At 39.0% G+C, this 20,583-nt stretch overlaps 1 protein-coding gene across 2 annotated transcripts in view; it reads left to right on the top strand.

The window, feature by feature from the left end:
* The window catches only part of LOC107394017 (netrin receptor UNC5C), a 312,247-nt gene that overhangs the window by 226,135 nt on the left and 65,529 nt on the right, over nt 1-20,583 (top strand). Inside the window, exons 5-8 of one of the 2 annotated variants that reach the window (XM_054731499.2) lie at nt 7,019-7,199; nt 10,740-10,907; nt 11,337-11,501; nt 19,017-19,067. In XM_054731499.2, coding sequence (XP_054587474.2) covers nt 7,019-7,199; nt 10,740-10,907; nt 11,337-11,501; nt 19,017-19,067 — 565 coding nt within the window. The remainder of the gene's footprint in view (nt 1-7,018; nt 7,200-10,739; nt 10,908-11,336; nt 11,502-19,016; nt 19,068-20,583) is intronic. The other variant, XM_054731500.2, reaches the window with a different exon arrangement.

The raw sequence follows: 20,583 nt of genomic DNA on the forward strand, positions 1-20,583 counted from the left end.
GTTGCTTTGGTTTTATTCCAGAGGGATCCACATAACTGAGGAAAATGGAATCTAATAAAAAAGGGATTTATTTTAAAAACAGTTTATTATTGCCTCAAATAATTAAAAATGAATTTCTAAAATTATGTGTATAATAATAATCATTTATTATTATTATTATTATTATTATTATTATTATTATTATTATTATTGTTGTTGTAATAATTTGGTAGAACATTTTTATTATCATTATTTATTATTTATTTTATTATTATTATTTTATATCTTTTATTGAAATTTTGACTCATTTTATTTAATAACTTTACTTATAAAACATTTTTCAGTCAACTGCTAATAAAACTGAATAACCATTCAAAAACAAGTTAGAACAGTAATGAGATAAAACAGCAATAAAATAAAATATCAAATCCACGTTTTTTTAAGCACTTTTTACACTGTCGACCAAAGTGCTGAACAGTTCAAAACACGTATAGCCCAAACAATCAAATAATAAAGTACATCTAAGCTGAACTCTGTTGCACAAGAACAGAACACGGAGACTAAAAGCTTACCGTTGGTGTTGGGGATTTTACCAGTACACCAGAGCACAGCATTTAAATGGTCACATGTGCTACTTAACAGTCTTTTTAGTTATAATAAAAACAAAAAAAGTCCCCTTTTTTTCCAGTGCTTTTAAGAAAAGGTTAATATTTTAACAGAAGTACTAAAAACAAGAAACAAAGGAGTTTTTTTACACACCTTGGTGTGATGTGAACTTGTGAGCGTTGGAAAAGCTGCAGATTTCTAGAGCTTTGTGCAAAGGAAGGCTAGCCATAATGTTGTTGTTTGTAAACAACTAACTAGCTCAAACCTTTTGGACAACTTTCATGAGATAATCGTTTATTTGATAAAAAGTATAAAGCTGAAATACACTTTCAACGAAGACGATTAGTGCCAATGAAAAGAGGAAAAAGACGAGAAACATTTCTGACTTTAATCTCAAAATTCAGACTTTTTTCCCTCAGAATTCAGAATTTTTGACTTCTTAGGAAAAAAGTCAGAATTCTCAGGGGCAAAAAATTCTGAAACATTTGTATTTTTTCAGTGGCTGTAATCTTCTTCCATTTCTTTTGTTTTTTACCAAATCTTTTTTTTTTTTTTTTTGCATCTTCAGCTTATTTTCAGGTTGAATCAATTTCTTTAAAACTGATTAAATAAATGTTGCATCTGTTTATTTTCTGTTAAACACGCAATAAACTTCCTCTGTTTAAAATGAGTGGACAGATCTTGTTGGAGCTGGAGGTGGGGTGGTCAGGATTAATAAAACATAAGAACGCCCACACATAGATAGATTAATCACCGCGAGAGCTCTTTAACCCACTCATCTGTGGACGTATACAGATCCAGATAATATAGCTAATCAAGGGGACAATCCTCAGTGACGAACATGCAAATTAACGCTTTGCTTACCCACACACACACACTCACCGGCACTCTCACGTGCACATGCTAACCGTTTGATTACCATGATGTAATTGCAGAATCACATTTGATTGTAATTAGTCCATTTTGTGTTTTGTCACACTCTGATTGCACGCCTGCTGCCACTTTGAAATATTAATGTCGGGAATCTTCCCTGCATCTCCGGGTTGGTGTCAGCTCCCCCATGAGAATCCTTGGCTCCACAAAGCTTTTGTCATATTTTAGTATTTTTTTTCCCTCATAGATGCTCTCTGCTTGTTTATCTTCCTGTGCAGTGGTCCACTTTCTCGCTTTGCTTTTGCAACATCTACGCTGCATTTTTTTCTTGGTGACATTGTGACTGTGATGTGGCTCCTCTGAGAAGCAGATGTGTCACCGAGCTTTGCTGTTCAAAATGTTTTCTGATGCTCAGACAAAAGGGACCATGCATACATCTCTACGTCTCATCCTCCTTTCATCTCACGCAGCGTGCGAACGGGCTTTTGTTCCCCTGCCAAACACCGAGCATATCTCAATGGATGTGAATTACATTAAATATCTCTGCTGCCTTGATTTTGTCCATAAAGCGATGAAACCCCCGAGAATATTTATATAGTGGAATCCGTCATCATAGAAGGCACGTAGAAACGTTTGTCGCTTCAATCACACACCCTTTTGAGACGGCGGCTTTTATCTGCTGTTCATGCACTCAAGGTTTCCAAAACACCTTTAGACAAATCATTGTTAGTCACTGGGTCAAGCAGAGGGAAGACATGAACAGTGTGTGTGTGTGTGTGTGTGTGTGTGTGTGTGTGTGTGTGTGTGTGTGTGTGTGTGTGTGTGTGTAATTGATCAGAAAAAAGGCTTTATCCTCTTTAAAAAGAAGCCATTTGTTTCCTTTTTTTTCAGAACAGACTTTTGCTCAACATTTTTTATTCTTTTGCTTATAAATAAAATTCCATTACAGTTGAAACCGAGGCCATGGGTGCATCTGCTGTTTGTTCATTTTGTGTGTGTGTGTGTGTGTGTGTGTGTGTGTGTGTGTGTGTGTGTGTGTGTGTGTGTGTGTGTGTGTGTGCGTGCACATTTTGTGGCAAAAGCAAAAGTAGCAGGTGATGTAGGGGCAAGAGTTAATATAGCAAATGCAAACTCTCCCATGAGGTTGGCCTGTTCCAGTCTGCCATTCAAACACACACACACACACACACACACACACACACACACACACACACACTCCACCAGCTGTGGCTAATGATGCAGTGGCGATGGCAGGATTGCCACCACATGTGGTCCCTTTGTCTGAAGCCACCAGAGCACACATCAGGCTGACAGGCTTCAACCTTCACAAGTCATCAAAGACTGCAGCTATTTTCACACAAGAGCTCACAGCCGACATTAACCCATTAAGAGCCAACGTATCAGTTTGCCTGCACCCGTGTTCTCACAGCACGTCTCCTCCTAATGGGCCACAGTGTTAATTTCACATGTAGGTTGTGTCATTGTCACAGCTTGATTCCTGTAGACAACAACTAATATTCGGTAAGGACTTTCAGAAAGTTCTCGGCCGCATTTACTTTGAAGAAAACTACAGCTTGGCGTTCACTGCATTGGTTTTTGGATGCCACACCTGATTACCAGTTTCCAAAATGATCCGATTTTATTGCAAAGACCTTATCGTCTCTGTGATGACAGCGTTTGTCGTTTGCAAAGATTATAGTATAAGTGGTATTGCTCGTAAAAGAGCACCTCCTTTTCTGATGTTTGTATTTTTTTTCCCTTCTTATAAAAGCCTAGCTCAGTGGAAGCTGAAAGGTCACGCATCAAATTTAGGATTCCTGCCAACGCAGAGCCCATCATGTCCACAAGAGTACAACCAGATCTTTTAAAGATCTGAGAAGAAAAGCAGGTGGAATAACTGAGAGAGAAGGATGACCGTCTGGCAACCCGGAGCAGGGAAGGAAAACACTAAAATTCCTTTTTTCTGCATCTGAAATTTCCATTTCGCTGAGGAAAAGGGAGGAGGAAATTAAAAGGCATGAATTAAACAACACAGCTTGGACATTTATGTCCCTGCCATAAAGCTTAGAAGGGCTGAATTTATGAGAGTTTGGACCAGTAAATACAGCACTCAGGAAATGTGATTAGGCCCATAAATAGGATGGTTTATCACTGTCCTACCCTTCACCCAAAGCACCTCATGAAAGCATATGTTTAGGGCATTTGGGTTTTCGGTACTGTCACCCCCCAAGTCAGCACTTAAAGACTTGTGTCTGATGGTGGTGACCTGATAAAAAATAAATAAAAATCCTGATTTCTTCAGCAGGAAGTATGGTGAAGTGGCACAGCTGTTAAAGCGAGTAAGCTAACCGATAGCCAAGATCAGTGGTTCTCCATGCTGGTGCTGGAGGGCCGGTATCCAGCACGTTTTAGTTGTTTCTCTGCAACAACATTTGAATCAGTGTTTCACCTGCGCAGCAGCTCATCGGGCTCTGCAGGAGTCTGTTAATCACCTGCTGACTGAAATCAGGTGTGCTGAAGCAGTTTAAAACTAAAACTTGCAGGATACCGGCCCGCCGGGACCAGGACTGAGAACCGCTGGCCTAGATATTATAATTCTAAAGCTCTTTTCATCAAGTTCAAGAAAATTTCATTCTACTACTTCAACATGAAAAGGCTGGTAGATTTATCACTGAAGTTCTTAAAGGGATACTTTGCAACTTTAAAGCGTTTTCTTGAGCCAGAATGTGCTAAAATGACACTTTGGAGGGTTAATGAAAGACCACCAAGCCCTTATTGGCCTCTGTGGCCAGAATATTCCACTTGCAACTTCAAAGATGTTGGTCTGGTCTGTTGGGACACAAAAATGTGCTTCCAGCTTGCTTCCTCCTGTAGAATGATGGCTGGGGAGACGTTTCAGCTGTTAGATTAACTCATTCACTGCCAGCCGTTTCCTGATCACTAATGGCTTTCGCTGCCAGCGTTTCTCACCGTTTTTACTGTTTTTTTAAGAGTCACAGAACGTTGCGTGCTACGATGATGTCGACGCCAAAACAACCAAAACAAAGCGGAGACTCACCTCTTACATCAGGAAGAATCCCCGTGTTTTCAGCATTATCCGTTCTTTCATAATCCGTTGTCGAATTGTGATCGGCAGACGCTTTTCCGGTTCGCGCCTCACTTTTTTTACAGGAACGGCCCAAAACGATCTCCTAACACATGGATGTTCTGCTCCCTGATCACGTGACGTGTGACGTGTGCGGATGAAGATCGGCTTCAGGGCTGAGATGTTTGTTCTCCCAGCGCGGGGACTCGTTCCAATTTTCAAACAGTAAAAAAATGCAAATGACGACTTTAGTCGTCAATGGCAGTGAATGAGTTAAGGTGCTAAAAAGACAGACGCACAACGAGTTTTGATTTCGGTTCTACAAATGGACACTAGGGGGTGCTGAAAGCAAGCCAAAACTATCTAGCTCCTCTTTAAAATTGTACTGGTCTTTTATTTCTAATTATTAAACTAGACTATTTTTTCTTTGTTTCTGGGACTTTTATTTGGTATTTTATGTAGCGGTCACCAACTTATGTGAAGCTGAGAGCTACTTCATGGGTATTGAGCCACACAAAGAGGGATACCAGATTAATACAGTACCGACCTTTGAACTAGAACAGATCAGAAACTAAACTTCAAATTTTGTAATGAAATTTTAATGTTTTTTAAAAGAAGATTGTAGCTTTTAACCCTCTGGAGGCAGGCGTTGCAGATTTGCAACATTAAAACCTACCCACCTGGTTACTCCACATACGTATTTCATGAGCATTTTTTAACTCAGAAGTACTCCTGAAGGATTTTGTTGTTTGTCCTTTTATCAAAACTTATTTTGACCTGAGAGGGTTAAATCTATGTTGATACATGTGGCATTATAAAAGATGGCAGCAGAATTTCTTGTGATATTGTAGGCTTGTTTTGCTGTTTGGAGTACAAGCCTGTGCACACCTCATATGGTTCCAAGGGTCACCAACCTGGTGCGGTGACCCCTGATTTAGAAGGTTTATTTTGTTGTTCTTTTTTGTAAAATGTACAGCTTTGCTTTTAACAAGTGTTTCCACAAATCCCAAAATGTAGACATGTTGAGTCATTGTTTTGTGTCAAATCATATTTGAGAAAATAGCATCATTTTTAAAAACGGGTGAATAAAGATGGTTTAGATGTAGTTCTGTATGTAATTAGGTGTAAAGTTTACACCAAGGTGATGTTGAATCTGAAAAACGTAAGTTTGAGCTGAATCTAGTGCACATGAGAATCAGAAGGTCCACACAAGTAAGTGTGTGCTGAGGTTGAGAGGTTATTGTAATGTACCAAAAGGGTCAATTTTCACCTATATATTGATCAACATAACAACCTTTCATCTACAGCATATATCCACTTTCTATTTGGCCTTCTAAATCCAGAAGGTTCTGCTCAGCGAGTGTTGACATTCCATGAGGACAAAACATCCAGACAAACAAGGTTCCTGCACTCTCTGTGAAAGCCAGATGTCAACATTCTTCACTCTGAATAAGTGAAGACTCCACGATATTATAGTTATACGTTAAATTGGTCTTCCAGGCTGTACTGTGAGGCCTCTTCAAATGGTCCCTAAAGAAGCAAAGAACCCTAGAATCTTCTGATTAAACATTCAAAGATCAATCAGATTGATATTTCATATTTACGTGGAATCATCACATCTTATTGATCATAATTAATATGTTTTAATTGCTACATTATCACGATTATATTAGTAAAATTACATTTATCAAATCCAGATTACACACACAATGGTGCAATCAAGACTCTAACTCTGAATGTCTGTATAAAGTTTGTAATTATTCACTGTTGGGTGTGTGCTTGTGCGCAGGAGTTGGGGTTTGGGGGGCCCGGCTCGTCTTGGACACAGGAAAGGGGGCTGTTGAGGAAAAAAGTCAGGAACCACTGATTTAGAGGACAGATCTTACAAACCTTTGCTTTTCAAACCAAGAGCAAACATCTTGAGTTGATACTAACTTGTTCTTCTACCTTATCTTCCACAGAAATAAAAAAAAGACTCGTCCTACCCCCTCTGCTTGAACACATCTTACCTCATAAAAATACATTTTTTCTACCATCATCTTTACTTATTCATCACAATTGTCTAAGAGTTTTACGGAGCTCATCAGATATACATGTTTTAAGTCTTGATAAAGCCTCTTATCCTTCAGAGTTTCATTTATCTGAAATATTCAAAGTGAAAGCTTCTCTGAGCTTTTCTTCATGGAAGCAATAAAAACCTTCCTGCTGCAAGTCTTTTTATTCACTATTTATTTACATTCTTTAGATATTTATTACTGGATTATTTCCCTTAAAATGCTTCACTTTGTATAATTTTTCTTTACAATCACCTTTTGAAGAAACATTCGAACAATCGCATTAATGCTGTTCAGTGTGGATCGGTTATAAGGACAACAATAATAAAAATGTTAACAAAACCCCTGTTGGACACTAAATCACTTGTGCTCAGCCCATCCTTGCTTTCATTATTACCATGAATTTTCTCTCCACGTCCAGGTGGAGTGGTTAAAGAACGACGAGATCATAGATCCGGCTGAAGACAGGAACTTTTACATCACCATTGATCACAACCTGATCATCAAGCAGGCGCGTCTGTCCGACACCGCCAACTACACGTGTGTGGCTAAGAACATAGTGGCCAAGCGGCGAAGCACCACGGCGACCGTTATCGTGTATGGTAAGTGTGTCTGCATGTGTTTGTAGAAATCTTTAAAAGTTGTCGTAAATGTTAATGCACTTTGCTGCTTTATGGAAGGTTTTAGTGGCATGGTGTTGAGAATTTTACTGGAAAAGGCGTTTTTTCCCCCATCTGTCATATAAAATGTGCTTCCATGCCAACAGGCTTTGTTCTTTCTGTTAATTGGCTCTACTATCTTGTTGTCCTTTACCTATTGACCTAGCCCAATTAAACTCACCAACCTCCTACGTTTAGATCAGCTAATAAACAATACTCATATGTTTTAAAGTGGAGGATTACTGAGAAACGCATAAAATTTATAATTTTTTTTTATTTGATCGGTCATGCTGAGTTTAACATGCATGCTGAACAAGACGATGGTCTAATTCCCCTATTGTAAAGGTGGCCTGTGTTTGATAATGTGCATTCTAGGGTTTTAAAACACAATCAGTCATCACACACGCATTCACACGCTGGTGACGATGAGCTACAATGTAGCCACAGCTGCAAGAGTGCAAAACAACACCAGTCCCCCCGACCACCACCAGCAGGCAAGGTGTCTTGCCCAATAACACAACGGCTGCAACAAATGGGGCTCCAGGCTGCAACCCTCTGTTACAGAGCTTAACTCCTCTGCCACCATCACCCTATTGTTCAGCCACTTCACACTGGGAGCATCAGCGGCACTGAGCGGCAGTGGAACGTCACTGCTTCAAATAGAATCCGTTATGAAGGTGATTCAAACCAGCCGTGACACAGAAAGTGTCAGGTACATCTCAGAAGCGGCTCTCCGTGCCTCTAAAGGTAGGATTTGGTTCTGTTTTTGCCACAAAACGCTTCTGGGACAAGTCAATTTCCGCAGTTAACATAGGGCTAGACAGGAAATCACATGCGGTTTCAGTGTAAAGCCTCCGGTTATTTTCAAAATAAAAGACTTGCAGCGATGTCATTTCTTGTCTATGTAGATTACTCCCAGCATCTTTCAAGAAGTGCAACAGTGTGTTTTTTATGGCTTTAATCTTGGCAGTGGAGAGAAACAATAAATATGGCATCAAACTGTAATTATTATAAACAAACTGTGACATTTGAAGTCTTAGGGATCTTGTGATCTCGCAAGTCCAGCGAGGAGCACGTCGGAGAAGCCGCTCCACATCTGAGATTCGCAAGTAAACCGTTCTGCTGCGCTGATGCTTCCAGTGGGGTTGTTTTTCACCCCACACTCCTCCTGCTTCATAAAACAGCACCACGGAGCTTTTCTCTACAGAAAACGACACAAGGCATTTATTCATTATATAGACCACAGCTAGAATTAACAAATGTATGCTCATCATGTGTTTGTTTTTGGACAAGAGCCCCAGGTCTGAGTGAATCCTGCAGTAAAGTGGATGGAGAGATGCAAATACACAAAAACAAGAGCCAGATTAGTCATGTAACACTAGATCTCAGTCCAGTTTTATTTATTTCTATTGTAGGAAAAGTTTCTGTGGTGTTTTTGTTGTTGTTTTTTTTTTTTTTTTTTTTACTAAAAGCTGAAAAAGAAAAGTTTGTCCAGAAGAGGATCAGTTCTTGCTTTTGTCTCTTTTCTTTGTTCTCATTTTACCAAATGCCAGTCTGCCATGAAGCTATGGAGAACAAAATATATATCAGTCTCTCACACACACACACACACACACACACACACACACACACACACACACACACACACACACTGAGTGTTTCCCTCAAATGTACCTCTGACTCAATTCTCTTGGAGGAGTGTTTCAATCAAAATAACTGAGCACGTGTGCCTGTTCGATACAGACAGCGAGAGATGGAGAGGTCTGACACTGATGTATCCTTACAGAAATAGATTGTTCAATCTGCGGTTCAATCTTCTCGGCTCCACGCGGGCCCGGGCTGACACTGTTGACAAGCTGGTAGAATTAAAAAAACCACACAAAACATAAGAGGGCAAAATGAAGCAGGCATGGATGGAGCGGAGAGAGTGGGAGAAAATCTTGGGAAAATATTTGACATGAAGTGGCCGTACCTTTAATTAACTTGCTTCTTTCTCCCTGGAGCTTAATTCTCTAATTGAGAAGAGAGTGGGTTCTGGTCAGGGGGTGAGAGACAGAGCTGTCGAGGTCCAGCTTCAGCCTCTTCAGACGGAAAACTACCAGTGGCTCGCTTTGACTTTAATTTTTCCTTCCTGCCTGTAGTCCTTAACCCCGTCTGCCATGTCCTCCCTGCTTTCTTTTCCACAGCAGTAACAGAAAATAATGGAAGAAAAGTCGTTTCTACACAAAACAAGATGCTGGGAAAACTTTGTAGAGGTGGAAACAAAATAGAAAAGAATCTAAAGCGTGCTGACGAAGGACAAAAAATAAATGAAAACTTTTTTTTTAATTAGCGAGGAGTCAGATAAGTTGTCTTTAAGCAGTTATTTTCGCCTTTTTTTTGCTTCAACAAGAGTTTAGTTGAAAGTAATTTGCCACAAGGTTGATGGTTTGAGTTCCACTTTGTGTTTAGTGGATTGTACATATTTCTGTATTATTCAGTGTAAACACAGTGGGGAGGGGGCTGTGACAGTAGCTGCAGGGTAGTTGAAACGCTGCAGTGGGTTTAGTTTTTTTCCTGAATTAGTAGTTTTGATGTGTTAAAAATTCCATCAGTTTTTTTTATTAAACCGAAGTTAAAATTTACTTAAAAAAATGTCCAAATACATTTATGTCATCTGTCTGAAATATTGTCTGTGACCGTATTCATACAGTATTGTTTTTTCAGTCATTTTAAAATATTAGAATTAAAACCTTATAATTAAAAATCATGAAGTGCAATAAAAAGTTTTTTTTATATATTATATATTATTTATACCAGTTTCCCAACCCTGGTCCCCAGGGCACTCTGTTAGGCATGCTTTCCATGCTGCCCTTTTAAACACTGCTGCCACTCACCTGACTTACACGGCTGAGTGATTAACAGGCCTCTGCAGCACTTGAAGAAGAAGAAGAAGAAGAAGAAGAAGAAGAAAATATCATTTCTATAGCGCCTCTCAAGATAAAAATCACGAGGCGCTTGATGTCCTTCTGAGGAGGCAATAAGGTGTGCTGCAGCAGAGACATGGAAAACATGTACAGTGTTTACTGAGGACCACATTTAGGAAACACTGATTTATACCTTTTCAGTGGACTAGTGGTAGAGTGCCTGTCCTGGGACTGGGAGACCGGGGTTCTAATACACTTAGGTCACACCATAACCTTTAAAAAGTGGGACCCAATGCCTCCCCGCTTTGACGCTCAGCTTTAAGGGATTGCGTTGAAGGGTTCCAGCACCTCACCGCTCCCCACGAGGATGGGTCAGCAATGGCAGAGACGTTATTTCGCCTGTGTGTGATGAGGACTATCTGAAAACATGCAGAGTGGGAGGTTTGCAGTTTATCATAATTGTTTTAAATCTTTCAAAGATGGGAAAATTCTATTGGTCCATCACAAGGTAAAGGTAGATGACAGAAACTTTTAGTGGTGTTACGAGTTCTTAGATGATGAACTTGTGTCATCACAGTGAATGGTGGCTGGTCGACATGGACAGAGTGGTCTCCATGCAACAGTCGCTGTGGACGAGGCTTTCAGAAACGGACCAGGAGCTGCACAAACCCCGCCCCCCTCAATGGAGGACTACCCTGCGATGGACAGAACATACAGAAGCTAGCATGTACCACACTATGCACTGGTAATTAGATTATACTCTAAATGTTGGAATATTTTGCAAAAGTGCATTTATTTCAGTAATCAGATTAGACTGAGAGACCGTCTAAAGGCTCAGGATTCTTTGCAGGTGTTCTGGATTCACTGGCTGATTAGAGTGTGACACTTTGAGTCTAAAACCTTTCCACAATATTCAAGTTGTCTGATATTTTGAATCATCACAATTATAACAAATAAAGGCTTATCTGGCATTGCATGGAATGAGTCTATCTGATGTATTAGTTAAATTTTTTTAGATTGAATTACCGGCATAATGAACTTTTGCACCATATACATATTTTTTCCAGTTTCACTTGCTTTTAATAATTTCTAAAGCTACATTTGGATTCTGAAGAAAACCTGACATGTCTTTTTTCTTTTTTACTAATTGCATCCCGCATTTCTTTTCCCCCAGTGGACGGTGTGTGGACAGACTGGAGTAAGTGGTCCGCCTGTGGGACGGAGTGCACCCAGTGGAGGAGGAGAGAGTGCAACAACCCCGCTCCTAAAAATGGAGGAAAAGACTGTGATGGTATGGTCCTCCAGTCTCAGAATTGCACCGATGGACTCTGTATGCAAAGTAGGTTAATTTTTAAAGTGCACGTTTTGTAAAAAGAAAAAAACATTTGTGTTTTTAGCACAAATATTAATCATTCATCCCATGCTTTCGTTCTTTTTAAACACAGAAACAGTTTTGTTTTCCATGTTCTGTAGCTACAGTTTCGCCGACGGCTGCCGGCTTCTTCAGGCTGACGCTGATGGCCATCTGCCCTGAAAATGCTTAATATGTAGCTTCAGATTAAAAATTATGGCCATCAGCGTCAGCCTGAAGAAGCCGGCAGCCGTCGGCGAAACTGTAGCTACAAAACAGGTAAACAAAACTGTTTCTGTGTTTAAAAAGAACGAAAGCATGGAATTAGAACCACGACACAGCAAGAACACACCTAAGATTTATCATTCATGTTGTATTTTATTTGCTACACTGTATATACTATACTTTTTATCAGTTAGAATGGGATGCTCTAATAACACATGGTTGCATATTTTCACTTCTGTGCATCATGGTAGATAGAGACTATTCTTATTGAGATGGACGTTTGACATCAGACAAAGCAGATAGCTTGTATTGCGTGGTTAGAACATGGACACTTGTCACGTTGGTTGTTTGTTGCACATATTAGTAGGGTGCAGAACATTGTGATGTGACCAGAAATGGAGTTTAAATTGCTTAAAGGTACAGCACGAAATAATTTTACAGTGCAATAAACACAAAACAGTCAATACCTTTTATGCTGTGCAGTCATATTTGGGCCATTTCTTAATTTTAGAGGAAAATCTGTTTATTTCCTATTTGAAAGGGAATTTGTGTCGGACGACACAGCTGCGTGCTCGTTCGTGACTCACCTGGTCTTCACAAGCCGTCCCATACTCATAAACGTATTTGGCAGGTGACTGACATCCAAAGGAGAGGACCAATCAAAAACAATTTGGAATGTTAGATTGTCGCATGAATGAAGCCAGACTAGAAGGAGAGGCAGCTCCTTGTAAACCACTCTGATCTGAAAAGAGGCGCTTCACATTATTATTATTTTTTTTTTAATTTGCTGGATTTTCTACAAAAATAAAACACAATAGCAACTCAAAATTATTTGAATCTGTAATCTGTGTCGGTAAGGCTTTTCATCGTGTCTAAAATGATATGCAGCTTCTGCCTAAATACCAGTATGTATATGAAATTACTGTAAACTTCTAAATTTATGTTTTTTTTTCCTTTACTTGGTTGCTTGGATCACACATTTCTCACACGCCTTTAAAAACATATGTTTTGTTGCCTAATTAGTAATTTTTCTATGAAAATGAATATATAGTAAAAATGTTTTTGTTTAAAAAATACTCTTAAATTACAGTAATTTAAAATATGTCTACTATTTAAACACTTGAATGGCAGTTATTGTTTATTATAAACACTGTTGGGTAAATTCTTATGTAAAATGGAGAAAACAACACACGAGCTGTTCCTTATGTGAGGTACGTTCTCCCTGTGGGGAGAGGATAGCGTTGGTGGTTGATGAGTTAGTCGATGTTGTGTGTCTTGAGTAAAGGAATAATACAATGTGCTTCCTTAAAAAGCCCGTGCCGTAGGATCGTTATTGACAGAATTTGCTGTAGATGCAGCCGAGCCCGGCGTACACTGTAGCGCTTCTCTGATCCATCGGAAAGGATTCCCTGCAGCCTGAGCAGTTTGTGGTCACATAACCTGGGATAAAACCCAGAGAGGTATAGATTTAGGCTCATTGCCCGTGATGGATTTCCTGACTTTAAAACGACAGCACAGACGTGGTTTTATGTCGGCACTAATGTTTCAGTTGTTTCCTGTAGCAATCGGAGTCCGTGAACCGCGCCGTTCCGGTGCAGGTAGCGCTGCATCTACAGTAGTGGGACAGAGTTTCTGCATGCTCAGCGCTTTTAGACCACACACTTACAGACGAGGGGAAGTTATTTTGTTGTTTATCCATCAGATTTATGAACAGTTATTTAAAATTTTGACCTTTTACGCTGACAGAAATAATCCCGTTGCTAAATTGAGGCGATTCTCATTTCCTGGTGTTAAAATTAGACATTTTAACGGGAGTTTTTAGAGTTTCAGTGGTTTGAATGAACCGATAAGGCTCTGTCAATTTAATGGGGGATTTAATGTTTCAGACAGTGTGCTCTGTAATTGACTTTGTGCTCAGAAGCACTCCTCTCTACTCGCTTTCTTTTGCTACTCCTCTAACAGCGTCCCCACCACCCCCACCCCTCTTGTCACGCTTCCCATCGTCCTTTGGTGCCTTTCTCCATCCAAAAGTTGTCTGGCTGATGCCTGTGAAGTAGAAATCCATGTGACCTCTTTTGCCCTCAGAACGTTTTCTCCGTGTCTTCCTGTGTTTGTATATCAATGCGAGCCAACTTTTGTGCATTTGTACACCTTTAACCTTTTATTTTTCTCTTGTTTTCTCTTTTGTGTTTTGACTCGCCGACTTTTATCTGACACATTGATCACAGTTCTTGGAAGAGATGCACTCTGAGGTCATCCTGGAGAGCATGACATTTCACTCCCAACCTACTCCGAGTCCACATCAACACGATTATGCGTGCGCTGCGTAGCACTTTCACCAGAACAAATGTAATCTGACGAACAAGCTTGGAAACAACCGTAATTGCTGCAGATTCTGGTCGTTAGGTAACGTTTGTGTTGGGATAGAAAGCTGAATTTCTCTTTTATTATGCAAAACAACCAGCAGGTACTGCACAGCATCAAACAATCCATCTCCACGCTGAAAGCGCTTCCCCTGCCATTGTGGTCTCTCTGTTTTATTGTTTTCAGCGTTGCACGTGAGCCATTTCCTGTGGCTTTTCCTCAACTCTTTAGTCTCCACTGAGCTGTTTTGTTTTCGTCTCTTCGGAGTTGCTCCTACTAAATCATTTATGCTTCATTTTACTAACTCCTTGTTTTCATCATTGTTGTTTTCCCGAGCATCGGTATTATGATAATTAAAACATAATAAATCTGTGTTGCTCTGATTGTCGTTGCTGATTCCAACGTTAATCATCGTGACATTTGTTGGGTGCATTCACATGTTTGATGATGATTGTGTGGAATATTAACCTTAGCCCATACTGGAGGTGGACGATATGGCTAAAATCATCACATCACAACATGTTTTAGTAAATGAATTATCAGGATTGTATCAAGACTTGCTTTAATGATTATTTAGTTTTGTCTTTGTTTTGTTTTAATTATGGGGCGTGTTTAGTAAGAGTCTGGAGGGACGATATATTTTTATTTACTAAAAGCCAGGCAATGTTGGCCATTATTGAGACTGAATTTAAAAGGAAAACTGAGGCAAGAAACGTCTAAACCTAATTTATACATTTCAGTCAGCATGAGTGTGGAGTCGGGCACACGCATTGATGAGATGTTTTCTTTTCAGACTTCTCCGTCACCTGGGCCTGGTTTTTCAAAAGGTTTAGTCCGGATAAAAATTTTTCCAGATTTAGTCATAGTTTTTTTTTTTTTTTTTTTTTTTTTTTTTTGGCGATCCATGATCACGTAATCCATCTTTTTTTTGCCACTTTTTCAAAGCAATATCAGATTTGATCAATCTGATCTGGATAGGAACCTTTCAGAATCACCAAATCTGGATAAGCAGTTCTCAAACAGGATAGGAAATCACAATGTAGAACTCCAGATACGTAAAAAAGCAACACGCAGAATACCCAGTGTGAGGTCAATATTCATATAAAAAAAAAACTAAAAACAAGAAAAAATCCACCCCATCCTCTTCCAGCGGTCCACTCATCTGAGACCTACAACACAAACACTGTACATTGAGGATATTTAAAACAGTTTTCAAATATAGACGTATTGAACGAGCAAACAGGACGTGCAACAAGGGACCCAATAGTTAGACACTATTTCTGATTTGGATTTGTTTTGGATTTCAAATATCAGTGATTGCCATTCTTTGCATTTATTTATTTTTATTTTTTTTGGTATTCTGTAATCATTGCATGCATCATTAATAAATATTCTAAAAACAACTATATTTTCAGTTGTGATGAATATATATTTATATATATATATTTATATTTATATATATATATATATATATATATATATATATATATATATATATATATATATATATATATATATATATATATATATATATATATATATATATATAAATAAATTCGTGGCAGAATATAATTTATTGTTTTTGGTCAATTTTGACAGCTGTTTAAGGGATTATTTAATGAGGCCAAACTCTTTCTACTTTGCTGTAGGCCTATACTGAAAGGCTGAATATGCTAAAGCCTACCTAATCACTGTAGCCTGATGCAAGAACAAATTAAATTAAAACCGTATGAATAAATAGGATCTCTTGTAAGATACTGCATGATCCAAATGTAGTATTATTTGATACATTTTTAAAGTTTTCATTACATTTTGGGCATGAAATCCATGCTGGATCCACCCTTCTGATGGGACCAGTTTAATCCAGATTTTTTGGATCAAAGTGATCCAAATCCTACAAAAACGTTCTGAAAAACCAAAACTAAAAGTGTGATCCAAATCAAAACCAAGATTGGATTACGTGCTCTAATCCGATTATTTTAGTAGTTTTTTCTTAAGAAAACCCTGTTTTCAAGATTTGATCCAATCCGTTATCCAAAATCTTAGTGGATTATTTTTGAAAAACTGGGCCCTGGAGATTCTTGCAAAACAATTCCCCTCTAGTTCAACAGAGGGTGTAGAGCCTTTCTAGGGTGTCCTGCCACCATTACTGTCATGTATCCAGTCCAAGATGGTCTGTTTACTATTGAATTTACATTGTTTTAATGTATTTCAGAGACTTTTTAACACAGACACATTTGTTTCTCATTCTCCTCCAGCTCTTCATGCTATTGTCACTTCCAAACCCACGTTTCTTGTCCTTTCCATCCACGAATGAAACACTTGCTGCATACCTTTGTACTTATTCAATCTTGAGTGAATAAATGTTTATATTTTCTGACTTTTTCCACCATGCATTCTTCAATCTGCTCAGTGTCTGCCGCTAAATATCTATTTACTTTTTGACAGGGGAAAGGCGGTGCTGTTAATTTTAAAGAAAGCGGCGTCCTGATCAATCACACGCTCGCGGTCTCCGTCACTTTTGACAAAAAGTCAGAAAGTTGGGCATACCTCCGTCACCCTCTGTGAGCTCATCGGAGAGCCCTTTCGTCATTGCATAATGGCGTTGCGTGTCTCTGCACCCACGCAGACGGTGACGTGTAAATTAGGCTTAAGACACATCCAGTAGTAACGCGAGATTAGGTTGTTCCGTCAGAATGAAGGCGGTAAACAACTACTGCCACCTGGCTGTTGGAAAAGTACATCCAGTAAATGTTTACTTAACCTTTCAATTAAAAATGGATTCACTGCTTTTAAATATTGATTCATAACACAAACGATTTTCTGTGCAATAAACTTTTCTACATCCGTAGTTTTAATGAACATGCAACAACGCCAACTAGACATGGCTGCCTTATGCTAACATGTGCTAATCATGCTAATTCATTGATGAGGTCTTGTCTACGTGGAAATGCAGGTTCTGGGTATTTTAAACATTTGCTTTATTTGCCATTTTAAAATATTCTCGTAAACATGGCACCATTTCTAGGCACGCCTTCCACTTAGAACCCTCACCCTAACCCGCTGACTCTCCCTGTCACGACCCAGGTGTCTAGGGGACCTGGTGCAACATGGCAGGCAAGGTTAAGAAAAAGTCTTGTTTTAGAATTAGACCATTTTAAAAAATGGATCAAAATAGGTCAAAACAAATGGAAACAAATCCTCCTAATGATCAGTTTGTTGTCTGATAAGTAAAGAGGAGGGCTCAGAATGTTTGCACGAATGTTAGCAACAAAAGAAGGCCTTAATCACTTTAGATACGTCTATACAAGACCGGGACTCCTCTGAGTCTGTGAATGGGAGAGCATCTGCTACGCCTAGACTGACAAATAATAACACTCATTAGAGTTTCTAAGTCTGACGAGGACACAACAAACCAGAGGAAAGGCAGCTCAGGTCCATTGCTCCCTGAGGATCTGCTTTAGAAGGTCTTTTATCCTCTGGCGTCTTCTTTCAGCTGCTGATTGTAACTGTTCAGCTGGTGATGCAGGTCGGAGCCAGGTAGAGCAGGAGGAAGCAGGTGCAGCCTGTAGCACACTAAACAGCATGGTGCTGATGGACAGCTCCTCCTCCTGAGGAGCGACACTAGGGCAGACTTCTGTATTAGATGGTGGTGAAAGCACTTGTGCCACCACAGAAGAAGAAACCTGACGTCTGTGCCTGTGGTGCAGACTGGAAACACAGGAAAGAGGATGAGGACGGCGAATAGCGACAATAAACTGGAACTTCTTCATGGAAGGGTGGGGTAGTGTTAACAAGCATGATATTCAAACACTCTTTTCACCAAGTTTTCCATTAAAATCTCTGTTGAATCAGTTATATTATGCACGTGTATTCACCTTGCCGGCTTATTGAAGTAATAATATTGAATGGATGTTTTGCTGTAGCTGAACTACAAGGTTATGTAGTGAATGCAGCACAAACACAATCAGGGAAAGTGCACAAGTCATTCATTAAGTTAGAGGTGGTGCTTATCAGATCATTGTTTCCATTGTTGCTCTGGAACCTGTTCAAAAATAAACTGGAGCTTTAGGGCTTCTAAAATGCATCCTGTGTGGATCCTGGGTTGAAATGATGAATAAATATTAATAGCAACCTGGTATTTTTTAATGCACCTTCCTTTTATGGACAGGATCTCTGATTTTTACTAAAAAGGTCTGTGAGGAAACGGTTCATAAACACACCTTCCTGACCAAACACAATGTCTGCTTTTACAGATCATCAAAACAGTCTCATCCGTCACGATCCGTTATTGTCTCATCATCCACTTCATCACATACCAATCAATACCTCCATGCTTTCCATTTCATCTGAAAAGCTCCAATAAAATGCTGCTTTCTACCTGTCGAGTGTACAAGTGTAACTATATGTTTTTACAGTATGTGCTTGTAACCCCACTTAACCCGGCGAGTGTTTCCCCTCCTTTTAGTGCTGAATCAGCGAGTCTTCTCTAGTCAGCTGTTCTGCCAAGGAGCTTTTAAGTGCATCATGTTGCTATGTTACCTTTATCAATTATAAACCAGCACTTTAATTATACATCAATACATCCAAGTTCACCCGGCACAGACCTAGGGTTTGCTGCTCTCTAAGTGGATCTCTCCACATGATGCGGCAATAGCAGCCTCACAGATAAGGCTTCTAAGTTTGCCCATTTATTTTTATGGCCTAACAAAACTTTTGCGTTTTCATTCAAACCTCATTTGATATTCATTTTAAGCACAACTAAGTCTCAGGAGGAAAGCGGCAGGGACACAAAAACTTGCATGGAAAGGTTTCTGCCCTTTTATGTTGGCCCTGTTTTATTAGTCATTTTGTTCTTCAATCATTTCATTCACTTTATTCATTCCAACATTCCTTTCTTTTGCTTGTCCCAAGGTTCATTGTTTCAGAAGTCCACTGAGCCCAAGAGTGGTTTGGAAATTCCATGTAAGTCATTTTCTGTTTTATCATCATTTACCTTCCATTCACCTTTTACTCATCTTTTTCATTTTTCAGCCACGAGAGAACCATTTCATGTGTATTTTCCTTTCATGAAGAGTCATCCTGTTGTCAACTTGTTCTGCAAATTAAAGCAGCTTATTTGAAAAACAAGGAGGAGTAATTAGGGTTAGGCCGGTGATATTTGACATTTTTTTTATTTATTGGCATTGGTCGATATAACTCCTTAGTAAAGACAATTTAAAGTCAGGCACATCTCTGGGAAGCCCAGTACTGCTGCAGAATTTAATTTAAATGTATTTTTACATTTCCTGAATGACATCTGCATAAAAATGCTCTAAAATAATTTTTAACTAAAGTTTCCTTTTATATACCGGTTTCGAATATTTAGCACTTGGTCAGCTTACTGATTTGTTTGATTAACTTTAGTTTTAGGCCTGATTTTAACACTGAGTAGTGCATAAGATTCAGATTTAGTAATTGGTTAAATACAGAGTTCAAAACCGATTCAGCTTTAGAAATGTTGTGCATTAGCTGATATTTTTAGTGACATTTTAACATGAAAGTAAGGTGGGAACACCTACAGTAGATATCATCCATGACCTCCACATATCGCCATGAGTACCAGCAATAGAAAAACAAATATTGGTCGACCACTAGTAGTGATGACAATTCACACACACTAAGTCATTGTTTATACTTTGATCTATGGTGACGCCTATTCAATATGTGGTATTTAATAGTTTCTTGAAACATTTTCAATTGAGATATTAGGTTAACTTGTATATTTAATGCATTTTTGCATTTTCAAGTACTGTCTAGTTCTTTTCCGTCGATGGTTCTGTGCACAGAATGTGCTGCAGGAGTGATGAAACCCATTAAAGTGACAGTGTGTATTTTCACAGGCGATAGGGGGAAGTAGATACCTAAATCATTGCAAGCAAGTATTATATTAGTATTCATGTAAGACCTTACCAACAGATGGTCATTAGGGTCAAAATTCCTTGGGAACACAACCTCCAGCAAAATAACAAGAACATCAGATTGCCTTTCACCACTTGCAATGAGTGAAGAGGTAAATGTGTAAAAGAACATTTATTAATGCTGAAAGTTTTGTACCCGATTGTCACAAATCAGTAAATGAACTCTGTCCTCACAGGCTTCTGTAGAAAGAACCATGGCATCCAAAATGGCATCACCCAGACCCCTAGACCCACTCCCGTGTATTTTAGACCCGGTTGTTAGCGTTATATGTTATGAAACCGCCAATATTGTTTTAACAACTGGGTTTCTTTTAATTAATTTACAACAACATTTCATATATATATATATATATATATATATATATATATGTGTGTGTGTGTGTGTGTGTGTGTGTGTGTGTGTGTGTGTGTGTGTGTTTAAAAACTACACATTGTCACTTTAATGTACAATCCTTTGGGAGCACATGGGCATACCACTAATCAGATAAAGTCATCACTATGAGAAGCTACAAAATGCAAAT

This window comes from Nothobranchius furzeri, chromosome 17 (assembly GCF_043380555.1).
Source record: "Nothobranchius furzeri strain GRZ-AD chromosome 17, NfurGRZ-RIMD1, whole genome shotgun sequence".
Classification (NCBI taxonomy): Eukaryota; Metazoa; Chordata; class Actinopteri; order Cyprinodontiformes; family Nothobranchiidae; genus Nothobranchius; species Nothobranchius furzeri.